This window comes from Pangasianodon hypophthalmus, chromosome 6, assembly GCF_027358585.1.
Source record: "Pangasianodon hypophthalmus isolate fPanHyp1 chromosome 6, fPanHyp1.pri, whole genome shotgun sequence".
Lineage (NCBI taxonomy): Eukaryota > Metazoa > Chordata > Actinopteri > Siluriformes > Pangasiidae > Pangasianodon > Pangasianodon hypophthalmus.
In genome coordinates, this window is record NC_069715.1 from 28,148,647 (window position 1) to 28,171,074 (window position 22,428).

The following is a 22,428-nucleotide window of genomic DNA, read 5'->3' on the forward strand; positions in this document are numbered from 1 at the left end:
TTCAGAAATACTGTTAGGTTATCTTATTAAGTAATTTGTTAGAAATAATGAAGAAGTCATAAAAACTCGCTCAGAAATCTCACATTAGCTTAGTATTAGGTTAGCTTATTAAGTTAGCTTATTATTATGCTAGTGTTAGCAGGATAATTAATGAACCTTTATGAATACAGCATAAAAATTCTCTCAGAAATCCTGAAAGGTTGGCTTATAAGTTAGATGACTAGTGATAGCAGGAAAAAATATTGAACTTTTATGAATATGGCATAAAATCCTTTCACAAATCTTATCAGGTTAGCTTACTTGTTAGTTTACTAGAAGTAGCAGTGAAAAATTATGAACATTATGATTATGGCATAAAGAGTCTCTCAGAAATAATGTCAGGTCAGCTCAGTTGGTTAGCTTTAGGTGTAACAAATAAGTAACATTTATGACTATGGCATAAAATCCTGTCAGGTTAGCTTTATTAGTTGGCTTTTATGAATGTAGCATAAAAGTCCTTTCATAATCCTGTCACATAGCTTATTTTAGCTATTTGGCAAATAGAAGCAGTAAAAATTATAAACAGTATGACTCAAAATCCAATCATGTTCATCAAGCCAGAAATCCTGTGAGGTTAGCTTTTGCAATCTGGCTAAGTTAGCTCATTTTAGTCATAAAGCTAGCATTAGCAGTGAAGATTATAGACATTTATATTATTAGCAGAAATCCTGTCAGTGATAGCTGGCTAGTGTTGGCAGTAAAATTGTGAAAATGTATGAATATGACTTCTCTGAGAAGTGCTGTCAGATTAGCTTGTGGTAGGTACGTGGCTAACAGTGCAGATTTTAACATTTTAACTAGCTGACTAGCATTTACATGGAATGTTGTACACCTTTTTAAATAGGCGGTAAAATATCCTCTCAGAAATCCTGCTCATGTTAGCTAGCTGGCTAGCATTAGCAGTAAAGATTATGAATATGACTTAGAAAGCCTCAGAAAGTCATTTAAAAATGCTAAAAGAAGTCCTGTAATGCTAACATTGTGGGGGAAAACCTGTCTTCCACTCAGACTGCACTTGTTTCTTCTACTGTGTAGATGTGCTGTGTGTGTGTGTGTGTGTGTGTGTTTGTAGGTAAAGTTGAGGTAATTATAGCATGCATTTGTGTTCTTCAGGGTGTTTGATTACCAGCGTGTCCCGTCGGCGGTGCCTGCTCTGCCTCACAGTTCCAGCCTGGCCAAGAGAGCACGCTCGTCTTCTTCCAGGCAGAGACGCAGCCGAGACCGCTCGTCCTCCAAGAGCTCCTCCAGACCCCACTCTTCCAGCAGAGCTAAGTGTACGTGAAAACACACTCAAATATACATACACACATCCCAGACCCAACCTGTCATTTTGTCAACAGCTGTTCCCAGGTCTAAAAGTTTCAGTTGCATACTAACGTCAAAGACAAAACAAAGTTTTCTTGGTTGCAGAGTTTCCAGAGCTGGGAAAAAAACCACAACACAACAAACACATGCTAGAGAATCCTGACAGATGACAGATACCTCGACCACACCACATCACTGATTAAAAAAAGATTTAATTTAGATTTAAATTAGAAATTAATTAGATTCCAGCATGGAAAGTTTAATATTCATTAGCAATCTGCTTACCCTGAATTGCCTGCACAAACAACAAGAAAAAAGGCTGATGTCAGACCTAAATTCAGTGTTGATTAAAGCGTGAAGCAGAAACCGTAACATGTAAATTTAACATTAATTTTACAGTTAATGAATTCATTTTAATTATGCAGAAGGGAATAATTTATAGGCTACAGTGTGTCACTGTGACCATAGAAACAGTTATACAATGATAACCTGCTAGAAGTGGTACTAGAAAGTTAGCTAAATAAATGTGATGTGTGTTATGTTTTATTGATTATTTTCCTTTAACAGCATGCCCTGAAGAGTTTTGTTCTTCTTATACCACAGCAATTTGCCAAGACTAACTTTTTTTATTTACTAAAAAACATTATGTATATTTTATCCATTTATAGTTACATTTAATGATGTGGGACAATCCGGGAAACAAGTTAGTTCTTATTATCACTTATGATATAAAGCAGTTATAAATAGTCTCCCTCACCAGGCTCTTGTTTTTGTCTCTCTGGAAGCTAATAAGATGAAAAAGATTTCCATGTTACAGAGAAACTGGAAAGTTCTCAGTCAGTCATGAACACTTAAATGAACTTAAAAACTGAAAACTGAGAGCAACAGCTGATCCCGATCGAAGTCTTCTTTCATAAACGTTTCATATGTTAAATGGTAAATAACTTCCTTCTTTGACCAAAATGATTAAACAATTTTTCTATGCATTTTTGAATGATGTTATGGATTGTTGTATTATTACAATGTACTTTATTTATTTATTTTTATTAAATTATAAAACCAAGATAAAAGTTCTTTCTTACCATTCAAAAACCATAAGAGATGCAAACTTTTGCACTCATATAATCCTTTAGTCCTTTAGCGCATGGCTTTTTTTCTGCGTGTTTGATTTCAGTTGAGTAATCAGCTGGTCTTGGGAGAGTCTCCAGCTGCTATTTTATTAAAAGCCTCTTCTCCATAGCCTTTCCTCCTTTAATGGAGACAGCCCTATCAGAGCATACCATTACACCAAATTAACAGAGCAGAAAGAATAAGAGAGTGTTCAGAACATGCTATTAGCACCTCGGCAGGTCTCAGGTCACCTCAGCGTCTTAGAGCTCCGGGGGCCAAATGTTGGCTTGTTCAGTGAATCGCTCTGTAATTTCATTTCTATCACAGTGTCTCATTTACGTCTTTATTGTTCATTCTCCAACTTGAGTGGTCATCTAGTATTTCTCTCTGTGTATTTATATAGTCCCTTTTACACTGGTGTAGAGGCACAGAATGATGGTTTAGAGTGAATATGGGGTTCAAAGGAACAAAAAGAGACTCTTCAGAGTGATTTGTGCGTGCAATTGTTTGAAGTAGACTCTACAGATGAAGCGATAGCATCTGCCTCGTCTCAAGCCCTGTCTATATTTCACAGAAAAGCTGTTTTTATGGGCCGTTTTTTACTTTTATTCTAACCTTTTGTGTAAAGTGGGAATTCTCCGTCTCTATCTCTATCTCAATGTGTCTCTGCAGTGAAAATGGAGGAGCTGCAGACCATAAAGCGAGAGCTGACGATGATAAAGGTTCAGATTGATGGCCTGCTGGACAGTCTGGACAGGATGGACAGACAAAGGCAGGAGCACACAGGTCAGTCGTTTCCAGCTAAAAGGGTGAACTCTCTGAACCTCTTCTTTTCCTCTGATCCTTTAACAAGTTTACAAGTAAAAAATAGATTTGGACTGGTTGTGGTGTAAAGTGAATAAGTTGAGCTTATGTTGCCCCCTAGTGTTAATCTCTATAAAGAGGTCTTGAGCTTTACCACTTCAAGTTACTGTATGTCAGATTTTTGCCATTACATCCATATACACATACACATACACATACCGAGTGGGGTTTATATCATGCCTTCAGTAACTTTACCATACTTAAATATGGGATTTATACTTTAACCAAGTATACCCATCTCAAAGACTGACGATAATGAAATAACCAATTCAATCCATACTCATTTGTATGGACTCAAAAATGATCTTTTTGTGGCTACAGATAGTTACTTTAATGAAAAAATAACTAAATCTAATCATATCTGTATGGATTTAATTAAATAAGGACGATGTGGTTTTAATTTTATACAAATTAAGATGTAAGAAAAGGTACAGATACAAACCAAAACATCATCCTAATGAACAAGATAAGCATCATGTAGGACAAAAAGGACATTATAATTCGGTGTTGAACATACAGACTGCCAATTATACAAGACTGCAAAGCATCGTAAGTAGGGACATGTTGCGAGTGTAATGGAAACCTGATACAGAATGTGGTCATGTGTGTCCATTAATCATAAAGGACTGAGTAAAGTATTTTTAACATACTTGAATGTACAATACATAATGTAGATACAATTCATAACATACGTATATGGGAGACATATACTTAGCTCAAAAAAAAAATTATTTTTTTTAAAAAGTGTTTTTTATTTTCTTAGAATAAGTTGCTTCCCTTTAAGAATATTTTTATCTGATATTTTTTTTCCTAACACTTTTATCAATTATCAATCTTTACCAAGGGAGCCAATGATTCTAGAGCTGACTGTATGCACATTATATACAGCTTACTACAGTTATTGTTTACTAATTTCCTTTCTTTTATTTATATGAAATTCTCAATTCTTAGGTACAGTAAGTTTCATACTCGGGGCATTTTAAAGCAGTAAGTGGCTTCTTGCTTTTATAAAACAGCGTCAAAAACAATATTATCAAGTGTTTGATAATATCCAGTGTTTGATAAGTGATTAAATTTATTAGTAATAATATTCACACCAAAAAAAAAAACATTTTTTCTGTCATACGAAGTTGCATATTAATAGTAAGCTTTGGTTGGGCAATGATTAAGGTATTCTATGGACAGAACAACGACTGTTGTGTATCAATTTTACTGGTTTAAAACCCGGGGCATTAATACAGATTTCAGCCAAAAATCTGCCAAAATGAAAGTGTTAGCACAGAAGACACTGTTGTAGGCTGCTGACTTTAGCTGCAGAGCTAAAAGTAACATGTCAGTATTAACTTACTGGTCAGTCATCATTTTATTTCAATTCAATAATCATATAATCTATTATACTGTCATATATTTATTGAACATGTACTGTATGTCGATGTAATATGTAATTATATTTGAAACTGGACCATTTTAAACTGCTGTATTTTTTATAATGAAAGACATTAATATATGACAGTATATATCATCTGTGGCTCTGTTATCAGATCTCCACATATATATATATATATATATATATATATATATATATATATATATATATATATGACCAATATCAGATTTGTCAGTATTTTTGACAAATTCACTTTGATTTCAATTCCATTTCAAATGCACCAAGAAAAAAAATGAACATCTTAAGCATTAAAGGAGTTGTCAGCGGGTTCAGATTTACATTTCTCATTCTCACCATGCCTATTAATTACACTGTAGTTACTCAATAATTCATTGAAGTTGCTGAATAATATGCTTTAAGATAAATAGCTGAGTTTAAGCCGCTAAAATAATTGCTAACAATCTGTTAATTAAATCACGGATCTGAAGCGGTGAGAAATATTGTGCAGTTGTGAAACTGGTCCACATTTGTGTTTGTATTCATTTATACAGTATGTTCAATCGCCTCTTTAGTCTTTCTCTAATCTCTGATGGACAGCTCAGTTTCTTTGAGGCTCTCTCCAAGTTTTTCTTCAGCATTTCTCATTCAGTTCTGTCTAATCCATCCCTGCTTTAATTACAGCTCTGCCGATGATGAGCGATCAATGTGTCTGAGTCAGTAATGTGAGCGCACTGAGGGGCTTCAGCACTGAGAGATTTCTATGTCACTTTAACAGAGATTAGTCAAAATAATATCCAAATCTCTATGGCTTAAATTTAAACATAGTGATGATGAAAGATAGAGAAAATGCAATTTTTTCGGTGTGATATATAGATTTTTTTAGTAGATGAAAAAGCAATATTTGACTGTCAGCTTTGTGGCTTTATGAAGGTTTACTTTGGGGAGTGCTGTCTCATTCTCATGGAGTCATTATGAACCAATTTAAGACAGCTGAAATACACCAGAGTAATGTTTAGTGGCACTTAAAGTAAATTACAAAACTTTTTGATATTTTAAGACACACAGTCTATCATTTCCTCATTGATTCACACTGTAAACTAGATACAGTGTTTAGAAATTGAAGCAGATGCTTGCGGATCCTCCTGATGCCAGTTAGCGGGTGTAAATTAGTGACCAATGTAAATGGGACATACAGTAGAAATCATATTCTGTATCTTTTTTTGTATACTCGATCTTTAGAGAAAATCAATCAAGGACATACAGTCAGGTGCAAAAATTTGCACACCTTTGTTCAAACTGAGGAAGACAAATGTCATTTATACCAACGAGATGTTAAGTGTATATGGTTTCACAGATATTCCTTCATTATTGACAAATAAAAGTTGTCATATAGTGTATTAATAGGAAAGCAAATAAGAGCATAGCAGTTAAAAGTTTCAGAATTTGCCTTTACAACTTCTTTCATGTCCTCTAAGCAGCTTTTGGATACTCAGCCCACCTTCTTGGATATGTTCTGTTGGTTTTGTCTTATGTTTTGGCTGGTTGTCTTGTTAAAGGGCACGCCGAAACGTCATTCTTAACTCCTTGCAATTCTATTGTTGTGTAGATATGAGTGAAATAGATTTATAATTTTCCTTTTTTGGTGACTCCTAAAAACATGCCAGTAGTTTGGCTATGCTAAAATGCCCCAGGTGTAAATGTGTGTGTGCATGGTGCCCTGCAATGGACTGGCACCCCATTCAGGATTGGGACTGGTTCAGGATCCACTGCAATGAACAAATTAATTTTACTTTTTTCCATTCTCAAAAGATGGGGAGTGCAAACTTTTACTCATCTGTAGCATTTCAGTATTTTAGCACCCCGTTTAGGCTTAAGTGTGTCTTTATGTGCTGCAGGTTCTCCATTTTCTCAAGGTGGGAGCTCAGGGGGTTCACCGTACCACCCATCAACCAGCAGTCGAGAGGGATCTCCCAGAACCCCCAGCCCACGCCGCTGCGCCCGGAGAGACACTCCTGAGCTGGGAGAGGCCAGCGACGACGAGCCGCACATGGTGACGAGCTTTATTCTATCTAAAGTCACTCTGTAGGTCACTCTGACTCACATAGCCTGCTTCTGTGTCTCTAAAGATAACCAAACAGTAATCAGTGGATTTAAAGAGGACAATGCGTGCGTGCGTGTGTGTGCGTGTGTGTGTGTGTGTTTGTATGTGCGCTTGTGTGTCATTGTTGAGAATGCGGGAGAAATAGGATAAGCACAATGAGGAACGTGAGCAAGGCAAATCACAATGACAGCTGATAAATGCGTTAAATGCAAAACTATGCCTGGTTCTGACAGACAAAATTCTCCAGCTAAAAGAGCCAAAACATGGAAGTCTCACATTGAATTAATTCACAGTGAGGTTTTTATCCTTAGTAAACAGATCATCCCACCTCCACCTCGCAAACAAACAGAAAAGCCATCTAATCACGCCGTTATTAGTTTGACACATGAGACAGATTTGCTTGTTGCAGCATAAATTTCCACTAAGCTAGCACATTTTTCTTTTGTTCTTAGATTGCATCCACCTATGGAAAACACACAGACACACACAAACATACACACCCACTCACCCACACACACACATGCACACGCACACACAAAAACACAGTTAAGGTACTTATTGGGAAGAAAAGCCAGTGCAGAGAGCACTTTTGCTGTCATGCCTTTTTGGAGCCTTATATAGAGACAACTATATATAGACACAACTATTATTCTAGAAGCCACATTACAATTATGTGTAATTACCTTGGTCCTCTACCTGGTGGCAGTGACAAATGAAGTACGTTTAGCCCCCTTCCGTGTGTCCTCCGCACAATAGCAAAGCCTCAATTACTCTGCCGCTTTGTTAATATTACCAAGAGCTTTTTTCCAAATCATTCCCTCACTAGGTATTGTTTTTGTTTCATGGATGTGAAATGCAGTAGAAATGGAGGACTATCAGCCTCCTCACATCAACAACCAGCAATTACTTTTAGAAAAAATTCCCACTTAGGTAAAAGCACTGTTATTTAAAAACATATTCAGAGCTGGCAAAAGACAGTTCTGAGTATTCAGACTCATGTTATGCACATGCTTTACTGATTTTCTGCAAGCAGTTTATGAAGGTTACCAGGTGTTTCTTGAGTTGAGGTGATGGACAGGAGTTGTTTTATAGTCTCTAGAGCAGCACCTTTAAATCAAGCACTTTCCTTTAAATGTGAAAGAAATCAGGTGAGAAACAATAAAGCAGATCAGGTGTTTTTTTTTTTTCGCTGTCAATTGCAATATGACATAAAAGCAAGACAGCGTACTTTAAAAATGCAATTTCATCTTAGATGATAATGAGACAAAAGCAAATATTCTAATATTTACTTCATGAGCTTCAGAATTAATAAACTATCAGTACTGTTAACAATGTAACAAAGTAAGTTAAACTACCTATGGCTTAATGCTTGTTAACTAAATAAATGTTAACTAAACAGTTAACGCTGGCATTTCACTTCTAACCACATAAATGAGCATAAATCAAATTACTCAAGTCACTAAATATTGATAATCAGCTGAACTCTGGTCTCTGGGGGTAAATATTGGCACCTACAATTCAGCTGCACTGTATTTTTTTGCCAGTTAATTACCAGAAACATAGTAAAGGGAGTTTAAAGTGCACTTTCAGAAAAGCTAAAAAACAGTTCCTTGCTTTGCCCCCCTAGAGGAACCATTAAAGGGACTATGGACTCTACAACAAATGTTCCAAGTAGAACTAGAACTGTTGATCATGCAAAGATCCCTTGACCATCCCAAAGATCATCTTTTCTAAATGTACCTGTTTCAATGAATTCAAAATTTTTTTCAAGTAACTTTAAAGAGAAGTCTGCTTCTCTCTCATACTCTCTCTCTCTCACACTCATATTTCTATCCTGAGTTGGTTTCTGACATTTAATTTAGTTCCACTTACATATTATATGCTTTACAGCAAATAAATGATCCATTATCTCACCTCTGGAAAGAGATTTTGTTGCAGATGGTGGCAGCTGAAATCCTGGAAACAAGCCCAATTTCCCAATTACCTCTGACTTTGGATCTCATCAAATCATTGCAGTTCATGCATAAATAACAAGTCACATCTAGCTGGTATTGTTTTAAATGATCATTGCAGTATTACCAGTATTACGACTAAATCAGGAACTATAGAGTCAGAATGAAGCCAATGCAGTGGTGCCATTTTTGCACCAAGGATCAAATCAGATATTCTTCAGATACACCTCTACATAATTAGGTAGTACCACATTTCTCACTTCCTCCAACTAGGAGTTCTTGTTGTTTTCCAAGCTGTTTTCCGGTCTGGTTGTGCTCTTCCATAAATGATGAGAGCGCCGTCTCTCTTAGAGAGAGCCCATATGTTAGAAAGGAGAGGCTCAGCGAGAGTTGACTCGTCTCTCTCCGTCATCCCAGCATGACTTCATTCTCAGCCATTAGGCAATGCCACCAGGAAAACGACTGATCTGAGATCGAACGCTGTGACTCGTATCTCATTAATTCAGAGTGCCGTGTAGTACACTATGCTCCCTTCATGACGACTATGAACGTATTGCAGCTACATGTTGGAGTGTTGGTGCTCATAGTAAAGCGTCTCTGTGTTTCTCTCTACTTCAGATGAATCATCACAACTCTGACATGGAGGACGAAATGTAAAGAGGCTCAGCTCAGGTAATGAATATTAGCCAAAATCCCATTTATATGTATTCACACACACACACACACACACACACACACACACGTAGTTGTCTCTCAAGAAGATTTCTTGCATCTTGTCATCGGCCTTTAGGTGAATATTGCTCTGATAGGTTGCATTAAATTCCTTTATACCACAGTGCTGATGAGTTCTTGAATCTGATTGGTAAAAAAGTGTTGATTAATTTTCTATAACAGCAGCTCCGACAATAGTTCTGTCTGTAAGGCAAATCACATATTTGTATTAATACACTCTAATGTATTATCGTTTCTGTAGTAAAAACTCTCCACATAATCTAAGTCTAAAAAGTATGTTATTTAACACAGGATAACATATAATCATTGATATGGTGACGTTTTCTGTAAGGAGACATTTATTTAACATTAATGGAAGGAGTCTCCAGTGTCAGCACTTATTGCAGTCAGAGGTAAACCTGTAACTTTAAGTTTTCTGCAGTGGGAAAGTCTTCAGGACAGAGGACTTTGCCATTTTTGTGCTTTGCTATTTCTCAGTAACATGACAAGCTGCATTTTTTTTTTTGTCTTATTAACTTTATGAGAAAGTGCTGCTATAAAGTAAGTGATAACAGGAACTAACTTGTTTCATGAGATTTCCACAACATTCAATGAAATTATAATGTGTCTGTCTTTAATGCATAAAATAGTATAATAGTTGCGTTATATATTATAATAGTAGGGATTATAATAGCAAAGTGCTGTGATATAAGAGGAATTAAACACTCTGAGACATTCTGTTATAGGAAAATAATCAGTGTCAGGGTAGTAACACTATGACTGCAAAAATGTCAGGTTTTATTCCTTACATACAGTAAGGGTCATGTAGCAATAATGATCTATAATGTCATCATATATTGGTCCTCTATCCATTACTAGATGCACTAGTTACTATAACATATTAAGCAATAAGCCATTAAATCACTGTTTTATTAATGTTTATTAATTCTTAATTGTTTATACACCATTAATTTTATATAAACTGCTGGTTATTGCAGTGGCAATGAGCTGAAAAGAAGTTTGGCTCATAAAATAAAGCAACATGGGAACTTACAAGCTGTTAATTAAACTAATTATATACTAATGATCTGTAGCTGCATTTTTGCTCAGTTGTTTAGCCCTGGAGGCCAGTTTTTGGATCTTCTCACTACCGTCTCTCTCCTGCTCATGTTCAGTCCTAAGCGTTGGAAGGGGGGGGGGGGGGGGGGGGGGCAATCAGCAGATTTTTTTTTTAAGGTAAAATTTAAAATATTTTTGGAAATAATTAATTCAATTAACTGATCATTAGCTTAATGGAGCTAATGCATATGTACTAATTTCTAAGTTCTCTAAGTTCTGAGTACTAAGTTCTCATGTTGCTTTTTATATCTTGGTTTTGTGGCACTGTAATTACCAGCAGTACAGGAAATATTGCTAATAAAACTAAGCAAAAGCTAATTGTAGGTAATGATAAGTAAGGGAGTGAAACAGTGAAGAAAAGGTTTTCTAGACACTTCTGTTTTAGGCCCTTTATTGTTCTTGTTTTATATTATTCAGGATTGTTCTTGGACATTTGCAAACACAATTTTTTACTTCTACACTGATGACATGCAATTATACTTTTTCAGTTTGCACAGATTCTGTAGCTCAGCTACAAAAAATGTCATAAAAGCCTGGATAAATTGTAAATTCTCCTAAACTCTGATAAAACAGGAATACTGAGGTTACTGACATTAGTAAGGTTGCTGTTTTCACCCTAGAGCTTGATCTTATTGGATTTGTATTAATACAGGCTGCCCCAAAAGTCTCCATACAGAGGAGACTATGTTTGCCAACACCACGTCAGTTGTGCCTTCATCAGTGGATGTTTGTGGACGTCCACTTCTCAGTTGAGGAAAACACTTCCAGTCTTTTTGAATTTGTTAATAAGTTTGATGACAGTGTTGTGTGTGATGTGCTTGCCATGTTTCCTGTTAAAGTCCATCGCATCCTTGCGACAGCTTCCCGATCCAGCCATGAGAATGATTTCAATACGTTCTTTTTTTCTTTTTTTTTTTTTTGCCAATGGCATTCTTAAATGCTATCTGAAAAAAAATATATAATATAAACTAAGTATGAAAATTTTTGGAAGACCTTTTGCTAAAAAGTGCTCATGGAGACTTTTGGGACACACTGTATTATCATTTCATAAGTATAGCTAAAATAAGACATATAATAAACCTTCATAATAAGGCTGAGAAACTAGTGCATGCTTTGATAAACTCTAGATTAAACTATTGCACCATGTTGGATGTCCTGCTGCCTCTTAATTAAACTTTAATATTGTTCTTCATCCTGAAGAAAAATCCCAGAAGTAAATACAGTGTGCTTCAGTAATAATAGTAGATGCCGTAAAGATACGTAAAGCATAGTACACAGAGTTTCCAGAGGAACAGGATGTTTTGGACAAAATTGGAGGCCAGTTTTGGGCAGCTGTGAGATGGTGAGAGGGCATATAGCACATGAGTGTTATGCTGTATTATACAACTGTTAGTTCCAGTCCACTAATCTGATGAGATTGGATGAGCGGCATTCCAAGAGAGCTTATATTTAGTATAATCTCACTGGGACGTTTCACTCTTTGTATCTCTCCATAAAAGTCCAGTTCTAGCAACAGTCCCACTGAAACCGTTACTTCAGTAGAGTTAGCGACATCATCAGTGGACATGGCAAGGATACATTTTTCGTGAATATAACTTCTGACTTAAATATGACAGCTGGTCAGATGAAGATGAAAAGGAAAAAGCGAAGCCAATTTCACCAGATGCACCTTTAACCGGAATGTACAAATCAATGTGAGATAGTTAGCCAGCTAGCCGACAGGCTGTCAATGAGTATGGCTTCTTCGGGATCTATTTCCATTCATGGAGCAAAAATAAACACATTATTTGGCCATGTTGTGTCCGAAATGTCAGTTATTCGATATTAATTTCTTATTTATAAAACTTTTGTATAAAAGCAGTGTCGAACTGACAGTTATTGTGTTTATATTGAATATCGGCACGGCTGTGATTCAGACACAGGCAATGGGAATTGGTAAGACCAAATTAGGAAGAAAATGGGAATATAAAGAAATAAGAAACTCATATTACTAAATACACCTTCTTATTACTTACTTAACATTTAAGACTCATAGATTTATAGATAATTCCATAATAACTGAGTTCAGTGCGCTCAATAACTGTGAAGTTGTATTTGGTGTGTAAGGATTTTAGCATTCAGCTTCTTCTCTGTCGTCTCCAGACTGGTCTGCTGAGTGATGTAGCAAGACAGAAGCGCCTCACATGCAGAAGAAGAGCCAACGTCTGTCTCCACGCCGACACGACACTCACGACACAACACATGCAGCATATATAAATAATCCTGGGCCTCATCAGTAAAGTTGGAAGTTGTGAGATCTACATTTAGTTTGTTCTTTATAGCACTCGTGTATTGGCTTTCATTCCTGTTTGTAGTGCCAGGTGTCATTACAGCTACTCCCGTTCTCCTTACAACTCCAATAGCTTTATTAAATTGTATTGGGTGTCATTTCAATGTTTTTTTTATTCTAGGAATTTAAAAAGGTCTTTATAAGTCCAGTGGTCATTACTGCATATCCTGATAAATTAGCTTTATATGAGTGCAATACTTTAAAGCGTTAAGCCTTTATGTAATGCCAATAGCACCTGCTAAATGTGTGCAGGTTTAATCGTTCTTATTCTCATTTTTAATAAAAAAATTATTTTAGCAGTTCAAATGCAATCAGAAAGACAAATGGGATAACGGAAACCTGATTTCTGATTGCATTCGGTTTGCACCTTCAGAATATTTTTTTAGTATTCCATGGGATGAAGGATGCAAATGCATCACATCACAATGTGAGCTGAAGCCACTGAATCAATAGCACCTCTAATGATGGAGGGAAAATAATGGAATAGTGGAATATGGTTTGGTTGACTGCCATCACAAGGCAACGATTTAGAGCTACATTGTAGAGGTATAATATTCCTGTCTTCTCTAGCTCTTCATGCTGGGTTGCCAGGTCTGTGTGACAAAAATAAAAACCAGCCCAATAACAAAAACCTCAAAATCTGCAGCTCCTAAACCTTATACACTGCTCCAGCATCATGACGATGTTTAAATATGTGTTTAACAAAGTTTCCCTAATCTGTTGTCTCCTATTATTTCATACTGTCATAAAGCTATATAATATAATATAATATAATATAATATAATATAATATAATATAATATAACATAATACATAAAAGCTTAATAACTCATACAGTAATGTGGCTCTGCGGCTCTCAAACTTTATCAGTTTTTTTAAATAATGTAATTTAATAATGGCTACTTTTTTTAAACCACTCTTTTAAGTTTGGCTGAAGCAGATTTACTGATTCTTTATTTCTTCCTTCATTCATTCATTCTACTTCCCTGCATTCTTTTTCTCCTTCCTTCCTTGCTTCCTTCCTTCCTTCCTTCCTTCCTTCTCTCTACTTTCCTGATTTCTTTCTTTCTTTCTTTCTTTCTTTATTCACTCTACTTCCCTGCATTCTTTTTCTCCTTCCTTCCTTCCCTCTATCTACTTTCCTGATTTCTTTCTTTCTTTATTCACTCTACTTCCCTGCATTCTTTTTCTCCTTCCTTCCTTCCGTCTCTGGAAGGTAGCTTCTCTGCTGATGTAGCTAACAGAGCTAGCACTGATAAAGGGATTAGGAGAGAATATGACTGCAGACCCCTCACATGGCAGCTAGAGCGTATTTTAGTGTATTCTTAAAAGTAGCTGAATTCTGCAGAGCAGCCAACACTTCAGTTAAATATCCTTTATATATTACATACAGCCTGTAGAGCCTGCTCTTCTTCTTACAGCTCTGTTTATAGCGTTAGGATTATAAAGAACAAAAGAAAACATTATTATTGCTTATTACACCATGATCCTTCATGTGTTCTTTGTCTGTCAGCTTGCCTGACAGACGGGTGAAGATACAGTTGGGTACAAAAGTTTGCATCCCTGTAGTTTTTGGGTGAAAAAGGAAAATATTTTATAATCGTTCTGCATAACACAAAAGAATTCCAACAAGTTTAAACTTTTATGTGGGTGAATAAAACAAAAGGCAAAATCAATCAAGAATATTCAGCAAGGATGCTTAATTAAAGGTAAATTCTTTACCTTTTTTCATTTTGTTCTAAAGGTGTACAAACTTCTGCACTTAGCTGTATCACACCTGTGTGATTTTATGTTTGGCTGGTTGATGATTTTAATTTAAATCTGATATGCAAAAAAAAAAAAAAAAAAACCATTGGCCATATGAACATGAATTTCTTTCTTTCTTTCTTCCATCTCCCTACTTCTCTGTTTTCTTTCTTTCTTTTTGTCTGTCTTCTCTCCTTCCTTCCTTCCTTCCTTCCTTTCTACCTTCTCCCTTCTTCCCTGCTTTTCTTTCTTTCTTTTGTCTGTCTTCTCTCCTTCCTTCCTTCCTTCCTTCCTGTGTTTTTTACTCCTAAAGTTCTCTCATTCCATGCTTACCCCTGTAGAGTCACAGGCATTTGAACTTCTTGTTCATCTCTGAACGAGACACACTAACGGATCCTCTTCTTCTGTGTACACGGCACTTCAGCTTGAAAGTAACCATGTGGGTCAGCGTGTAATAATGTCTAATATTGTAAAACTTTGTTTCGTGTGTTTCTCGCTGTCTGATTTTATCTTACTTTATGTTTTTAATCTTGGAAAAGAGAACAAATAAAAGAAATATCTAAGACTCTTTCATTAGAAGTGTAGTGCTCTTTGTTAGAAACAGGTTCTTTTCTTCATTTTGCATTCACATGAAGTGGGCCGCAGTGGTGACATATTTTACATCTTGATTAAACATTTTCGTGTTATTTTTCTCCGAGCATTAGGTGATCATTCACCATTTTGTTCTTATAATCACTCAGAGGGAATAAGTGGAAGTGGATATACCTCTGAGTCCAATGCAAAAAAAAAATCTTGTTACGCTGCAGGGACACAGCACACGTTGTGATGCTAGGTCAATAGATTGCACAGTTTCAGCTCGAGGCCCTGCGCAGCAGAGGGACCAAAACTGCTTCTGCGCCAGAAATATTGCACAATCGTCACATTTGTGTTTGTGACAAAAAAGACCAATTTATTTGAGGTCCTAAGTGCAGTGAGCCAATTTGCTCCACAGTGTGAGTGAACTGAGCACTCAAACACAGTTTGTTGTTTTCAGCACAAAACCCTGTGGAGCAGAAAGATTAATGGTTGATCTACAGCCTGTTTCTCTGATTAAGGCTGCCATAATGTATGACTGTAGTTGGCAAAGCAGCAATGGTCACTTAAAACCAGCACACGTCAATCAAAAGTGACATTTACGCTACAGAAAAAAACACAACTGCTTCACCAAGACACATAATGAATGAAGATTATGTCCAGATGTTAAATCTGATCACAATGAGGTGGATACAAACATGTGACAACATGGTGCATATCTGACATGTAATTTTACAATCACAATTTTTTATACTTTAATATCTGGAGCTGTTCTGTCTCTTTTGCTCTTTTGCATTTTAATTATCTTTTTTTTTGTTGTTGTTTTTTGAATTACCGAACATGTTCCAAGTTTGTCATATGTTATACGCAACCTAATATAAGCAAATCAAAGACCACTCTGTGAAGTCACTGATGAAATGTACTCCAGTTATTCAAATATTAGATATACACTATATGGCCAAAAGTTTGTGGACACCTGACCATCGCACTCATATGTCCCATTTTGCTGTTATAATAACCTCCACTCTTCTGGGAAGATTTTCCACTAGAGCACACAAGAGCATTAGTGAGGCTAATTAATGCAGATAAATGTTAGATAAATGTAGTAATTTATCAAACTATACATTACAACAAATTGTGAAAAACATTTGTGGCAGGATAAAAAGAAGGTACTCATTTATACGCAGGAACTATTTAAATGTAATAAACAGAAAAACAAGTTTATTGAGTTAACTGTCCAGTACTTCTTGGATAACGTACGAAAAACACAGTTTGAGTTAAACAGCACACAAAAACCTCACATAAATGATATATTTGATTTTATTTTTTTAATCTCTGAATTTTTCCTGTTATAATTCCAGCTTTTACTTTGGTATCTGTTTATATGTAATAAAATTGTATTAGGATTCATTTTTTAAAAATCAGAGATGGCATGATCAGGCCAATACCAGCAACAGATGGTGGATCAGATATCAGTGAAAACACATCAGATATCAGATCCTGTAACAAATGGCAAAGATTGGAATTGGATTTGGAAAAGAAAAGTTTTTTTGGAACTGGAAATATTTACAGGTAAAGAGACTTGACTGCTTTTTTTCTTTTGTTAGAACTGATTTTATTATATTGCATTCTTTTTTATATTTATTATAGTTATGCTTTAATTACAATGTTTACACTGTTGACAATGTTTGCACTGCACTGCCACTTAAATTCCACTCAGGTCTGCTGCTTATATCTACAATATTTACTCCCCACTGCACTACCACATCACACCCTTACACTCTTCTTTTATTTATATATATATATGTATATATATATATATATATATATATATATATATATATATATATATATATACACACATATATATATGAATAAATGAATAAAGTGATCTATCTATCTATCTATCTATCTATGTACAGAGTAAGTGATTTTTAACCCTTGAAGTGTTTCAGTTTAAAAGAAAGAAACACTTTAAAGCTTAGTAGCTTTTAAAGAAAAAAAAACTCAGATGAGTATCGGTATCGGCTTCGGTATCAGTATCGGAAAAGAAAAAATTGTATCGTGCAATCTCTATTCGAGATGTTTTTATTAGCTCTTTTTCTTTTTCTATCCTAGTATACTGTTTTTACTTTTTTGACCCATAAACAAAACTCTAGCAGTATTTGTCCCAACATTATTGTGGACACCTACTATAGTCAGTTTTATTATTTAAGAATTAAACCAGAAGCCTTGCCTCCACCTCTAGTTAATATTACTGCAACTTGGTCTGTGTTTATTTTAAGTTTCTAGATATATCAGATATTAATGTTCATTTATTTAAAAAAAAAAATAAATTAATTTAAAATTAACATAATCACATTAACCAGCCACTCAGGCGCGTTGTCCCAGTCACGTGACTGATGACTCCCTACTTCCTGATTTTCAAGTTCTCCAAAAACAATCTACACCGATTTTAAGGCGTTGTACAGTAACTGTAGCTTTGGATTGAGTGCTTCATCAACACTTCTTCATGCCATAAGGACACTGGGTGAGCTTTAATAACAAATACTTGTTACATGTCTGTAATATTTATTAGTGTGAAACTGGCACGTGCACTTTGCACTGACAGGTGAAGGATAGAGAGGTCACTGACCTGCACTCCTCCTCCAGGCTGAATCCCGGATACACACATGCACACTGTACACTGTAAGTACACAGTTAATGAATTAATTAATGCATTTACATAATGAGTATTGTCACAGTCAGTATCATTTCTACATAAGCAATGCATTCTATAATTTGCAAACTGTGATTAGTCTTGTCACAGAGCTGGACTCTAACACATTTCTGTATTTTTGTAGAAATCAGCTTTAAATATTAGATTAATATCTGTATAATTAACTAATATCAAGGTTACTCTGTATGCTCATTCTGTAGGCTGCCAGAAAAGACAAGAAATACGCATGAGCACTAGATTGCAGCATATTAAAGATCATATTTTATCAGCAAAACAGGTAAAAATTAACCTGCATCATAACAACAGCTCATTATTATTCATTAGTTTATGACAACGGGTTATGTGACTTATCGTTGTTTGAGTTGAATGATTTCAGGAAAATTTGATTAAAACTTATCAGTCCACCCAAAAATTTGCACACAAAATAAAAATTGCACATAGCAGGATGGTTACATGGTTAAAGGATTTTAGGGATGGGTGGGAATGTATGACGGATACTATAATAAAAAAAAAAAAATAGTGGGCAACAAACACAACTGGGATTTTATCGCTTCATGTTTGACCCTGAACAAAACAACAAACAAAACTCCAAGCTAACTGTGACACAACAGTAGTTAACTTTCTACACAAAAACACCAAAAAAAACATATTTATCTTTATTCCACAGAAAGAAGAAATGTACAAAAATGAATACAAATCTTCCAAATGTCACACCTTCAAAAATGTACAGATAGAATGCAGTGAGTTTCAGAGTGGTTTTGATTAAAACCAGACACTTTTGGTCATGTCTCTGTGATAGATAGCTAATATTACTAGTCTTAGTTTAATGCCTGATCTTGTAATATCCAGTGTGTGTTTGTGTGTGTGAGTAAAAATCTCAAATGGTTTCACAACAAATTAACAAATGAAAAATAACACCAGACTCTAAAACCATGTAAATTTTCATTTAAACTTCATGTAAAAGTTCATTTAAACTAAAATATGTGATTTGTAAATGGTCTTCTTCTCTCATATGGCTGATTCTGATTGTATAGATTGGTATTTGGGTGAAACTTGTTAACACAGCATTAAAGTCCCATTTTAAAACAGAGGCTTTTGCAATTCCAGTGTATAAAGCTGATTCAGGGAAAGTTACTCATGAGTTCAGATAGACTCCAACGGCTTTGGACCAAGTATGGCAATGTGGAATCCAAAAGTATAAAAACTATTAGCCAACATCTACGGTTCTGCTGCAGCGTTTATGATATGGGAAACACTTGAAAAGTACACTTTTCTGCTTTTACAGCAAAAGCACCTGTCAGACTGAATGCTAATAAAATTGCTGGAAGAAAGTCAATTCACTGAAGGGGAAAGGACACAGGATGCTTTAGTAGTGATTACTTTTGCTTCAGGCTGACCTTAATATCGACTTCATGAGCCTTGGATTTGTGAACTAATAGAAAACATGAAGGCAGGGTCTCTGGTCAGAAAAAGCACTTGCTCTTTATCATTTATACTGTAGAGTCAAATGCATGGAGTCTTCTTGTCCAAATACATAGGTTATTGTGGTAAAATTCTTTTTTTTTCTCTGCCTGCTTGTTAGCAATATTAGCACCTGTGAAAATTATATGTTCATTACATGTTTAAGATAGTTCAATACATATAATATTCCTTAGCTAAATATCAGCAGGAACCTATGGGCTGGGCAAAGGTACAAAGATTATTAATAATTATACAGCTATAGTAAACAACTGCAAAGTCAACACTATCCATGTTGTAGTGTTCAGAAATGAGCGCTTTGCCGCCGAGCCCGCTCACCACTCACGTGCTGAACACCGGCCGGGGTGTACCAGCTGCCGGCATGAGCATCACTCTGTACTTCCTGGATCCTACGACGTCAGCTTGGAACCATCTGACAACAGGGTAAAATATCACCGTGGTATAATTTAACTACTTTATGTTTAACATGTTAACCAATCAGATCACATCTCTTATAAATCTGTTTCCTGTAGAACTACCAACAGTGATGGACGTTGTCCAGGTCTCATCACTAGAGAAGCCTTCAGTGCTGGTACCTATAAGATGCGCTTTGAGACCGGACAGTACTGGGAGGGACTGGGGGAGACCTGCTTCTACCCGTATGTTGAGGTAAATGGGAAAAGGTCACACTAAAACATGCATTTTATGATTAAATGCTTTCAGGGATTATTCATTTTAATGCTCATGTGGTTGCAGTGTTGCTGCATTTTTAAGAAACAGGGTGCTAAAAAATCTCATTGGGAACTCTGAGTTAGTGTTGAATTCATGACAGGCACGTTTTATTCTGGAATGAAAATGAATAAATGAATGAGTGAATGAGTTTAATGAAAAAATGAGACAGGTAATAATTGTAATTATTATCATTTTTATTGATTGATTGATTGCTTGATTGCATAGCACTTTTCTCACACCCAAAGTCACTTTACAGTGACATATAATAATACATCACAAACATACAGATACAATTAATCCTAAAGTAAAAGGATTGTGGAAAACAAGGTTCTCTAGAGGAAAGGTTTTATGTTACACTCTTAAATAATGTATAATCCTTGCCAGTTCTATAATTGTCCCTCTGAGGCAAATCTTAAATGTAGAATCCTACAACACAGTGTAGTCCCTATCAGAAAGCATTTCAAGGAGAACCCTTTATAGGAAGCTAAGAACCCTTGAAGAACTCTTGAATAACTGTTTTTCCCCGCTCAATCCTTTTTTCCTTTTTCACTCTAAAGGAAAAAGAAAGAATATTGATAATTGGTCTCATGGGTAATACTGTTTAGACTGTTTGATTATAATGTTTGTTCAAAAAATATGATGCCACTGACTTGTTGCCTGTAGATTGTCTTCACCATCGCTGATGCTTCTCAGAAGTTCCACATCCCACTGCTCCTGAGTCGCTTTTCATACAGCACCTACAGGGGGAGCTAACAAGTGCAGGGACCAAACTGATTCACACTGATTCACACTGACCTCCACTGATCTGCCTGATCCTGACGTCTGGCTGAAGGTGCACCTATAAGCTCATCTACACGTGAAAAATAACGCTGTTGCTCTTACACCTCTGTTACAGGTCACTTACAATGGCTCAGTTGTATGAAAATGCACAATATGCACAAAGCGTAATATAAAACTACAGGTCAGTGTTGTTATATATTTCTGTTTCTGTCCTACCTGACTGTCCTATTTACTAATATGTCCTGAAGTAAAATAAATGTTTCAGCTGATGTGATGGACGGAAAAAGTTACATAGCAAAATAATGTGTGCATTAAAGAAAACAATTGCGAGTACAACAGCAGGTTATTATCTCCATTCCCACAGCCAGGCAGTCTAAGGGCTCTTGTGTTTGAAGCTTTGGGGTTAAATTACAGTACCAATGTAATTTCTGCAATTATTAAACAAACTTAGCACAAACATCTGCAGTAATGTGGTAATGTAAAAGAGAATTGTTTTATTTTGTGTCTATTTCCCGAAGACTCGCTACCACTGCTCCTTTTTGTCTGCAGTGTTGATAGCAATTACAGTATTTTGGTTTGTGGTTCCATGACCAATGATGATTTATAAGAAGTAAGTTATCATTTATTATACCACTGTGCACCACTACACCACTTGAATTCTCCTATCAGAAGGTGGGGATTAATTTTCTGTAACAGCAGCTCCTGCACAGGTACTTCCAATTAATGTGGTGGATGCTTCACAACATTTAAGGCTTATAATAAACAGATTTTTCTAATGTTTTGTTATTTAACAAAGAAAAATGTATAATCGTTGATATGGTGAAGTTGTCTGTTAGGAGACATTTTAGGGAAAGGAGTTTGTGCTTTCTGAACTTGTTTCATCGACATTCTATAACATTAAATGTAGCTATAAAGGGTTAAAAACTGTGATGTTTCATTCACTAATAACAAAAAATGTTGAACGAAAGAAACGTCTGTGTGTGTGATATAAGCCGAGTACAAACTTTGGGCCATGCTGTTATAGAAAAATAATCCACTTCAGTGTGTTATTTGTTACTTACACCACAGCACAGGTGAGAACAGGAACTAACTTCCACAACATTAAATCTAAACCGTTAAAATGTGCCACATTTCATACATTAATAAGTTAAGCATTGTTATCGTTGGCAAATCGTTATGGTATAAGTGTAATAACAGACTCCAGACTCTGATATTATGTGAAAAGATTGCACTTCGGGGGGTTGCGGCACTCCACTTGCGCGTCGTACTGTATCACACCACCCCGGCGTGCATTATTTTTGTATAACAGCATGGTCTGTTGTAAGTTGTTCCTATATATTTTACATTCTGATAAAACTCTACTCTATTCTCTTCTATTCAAAGTGTCTTCAGAATATCTTCTTTCTTTATGTAACACATTTTGATATGCAAATTATCATGATGCAATCAATATGCAATACTAGTGACCATTTTTTGAGCTTGTATTAGCTAGTTTTTTCCCCTG

The 22,428-nt window shown here is 35.7% G+C and overlaps 2 protein-coding genes across 5 annotated transcripts in view; both read left to right on the forward strand.

Annotated features, from left to right (window-relative positions):
• Positions 1 to 15,233, forward strand: part of LOC113526465 (RNA-binding Raly-like protein) — a 73,684-nt gene extending 58,451 nt beyond the window's left edge. For all 3 annotated transcript variants that reach the window (XM_026913512.3, XM_026913513.3, XM_053235061.1), the window contains 5 exons: positions 1,153 to 1,313; positions 3,127 to 3,240; positions 6,601 to 6,755; positions 9,377 to 9,430; positions 12,731 to 15,233. In XM_026913512.3, the coding sequence (XP_026769313.1) occupies positions 1,153 to 1,313; positions 3,127 to 3,240; positions 6,601 to 6,755; positions 9,377 to 9,415 (469 nt within the window). In that variant the 3' untranslated portion in view covers positions 9,416 to 9,430; positions 12,731 to 15,233. The remainder of the gene's footprint in view (positions 1 to 1,152; positions 1,314 to 3,126; positions 3,241 to 6,600; positions 6,756 to 9,376; positions 9,431 to 12,730) is intronic.
• A 2,392-nt stretch (positions 15,234 to 17,625) lies between these two features.
• Positions 17,626 to 22,300, forward strand: uraha (urate (5-hydroxyiso-) hydrolase a). Of its 2 annotated transcripts, XM_026914079.3 has the most exons (6): positions 17,626 to 17,765; positions 17,847 to 17,923; positions 18,155 to 18,231; positions 19,714 to 19,856; positions 19,946 to 20,081; positions 20,808 to 22,300. In XM_026914079.3, the coding sequence occupies exons 2-6, from the start codon at positions 17,908 to 17,910 to the stop codon at positions 20,895 to 20,897; spliced, it is 462 nt and encodes a 153-aa protein (XP_026769880.3). In that variant the 5' UTR covers positions 17,626 to 17,765; positions 17,847 to 17,907; the 3' UTR covers positions 20,898 to 22,300. The 2 variants fall into 2 exon arrangements, with proteins under 2 accessions (XP_026769880.3, XP_026769881.3); XM_026914080.3 differs by lacking the exon at positions 18,155 to 18,231 and having other exon boundaries at positions 17,696 to 17,765.
• The last annotated feature ends 128 nt before the right edge of the window (positions 22,301 to 22,428 follow it).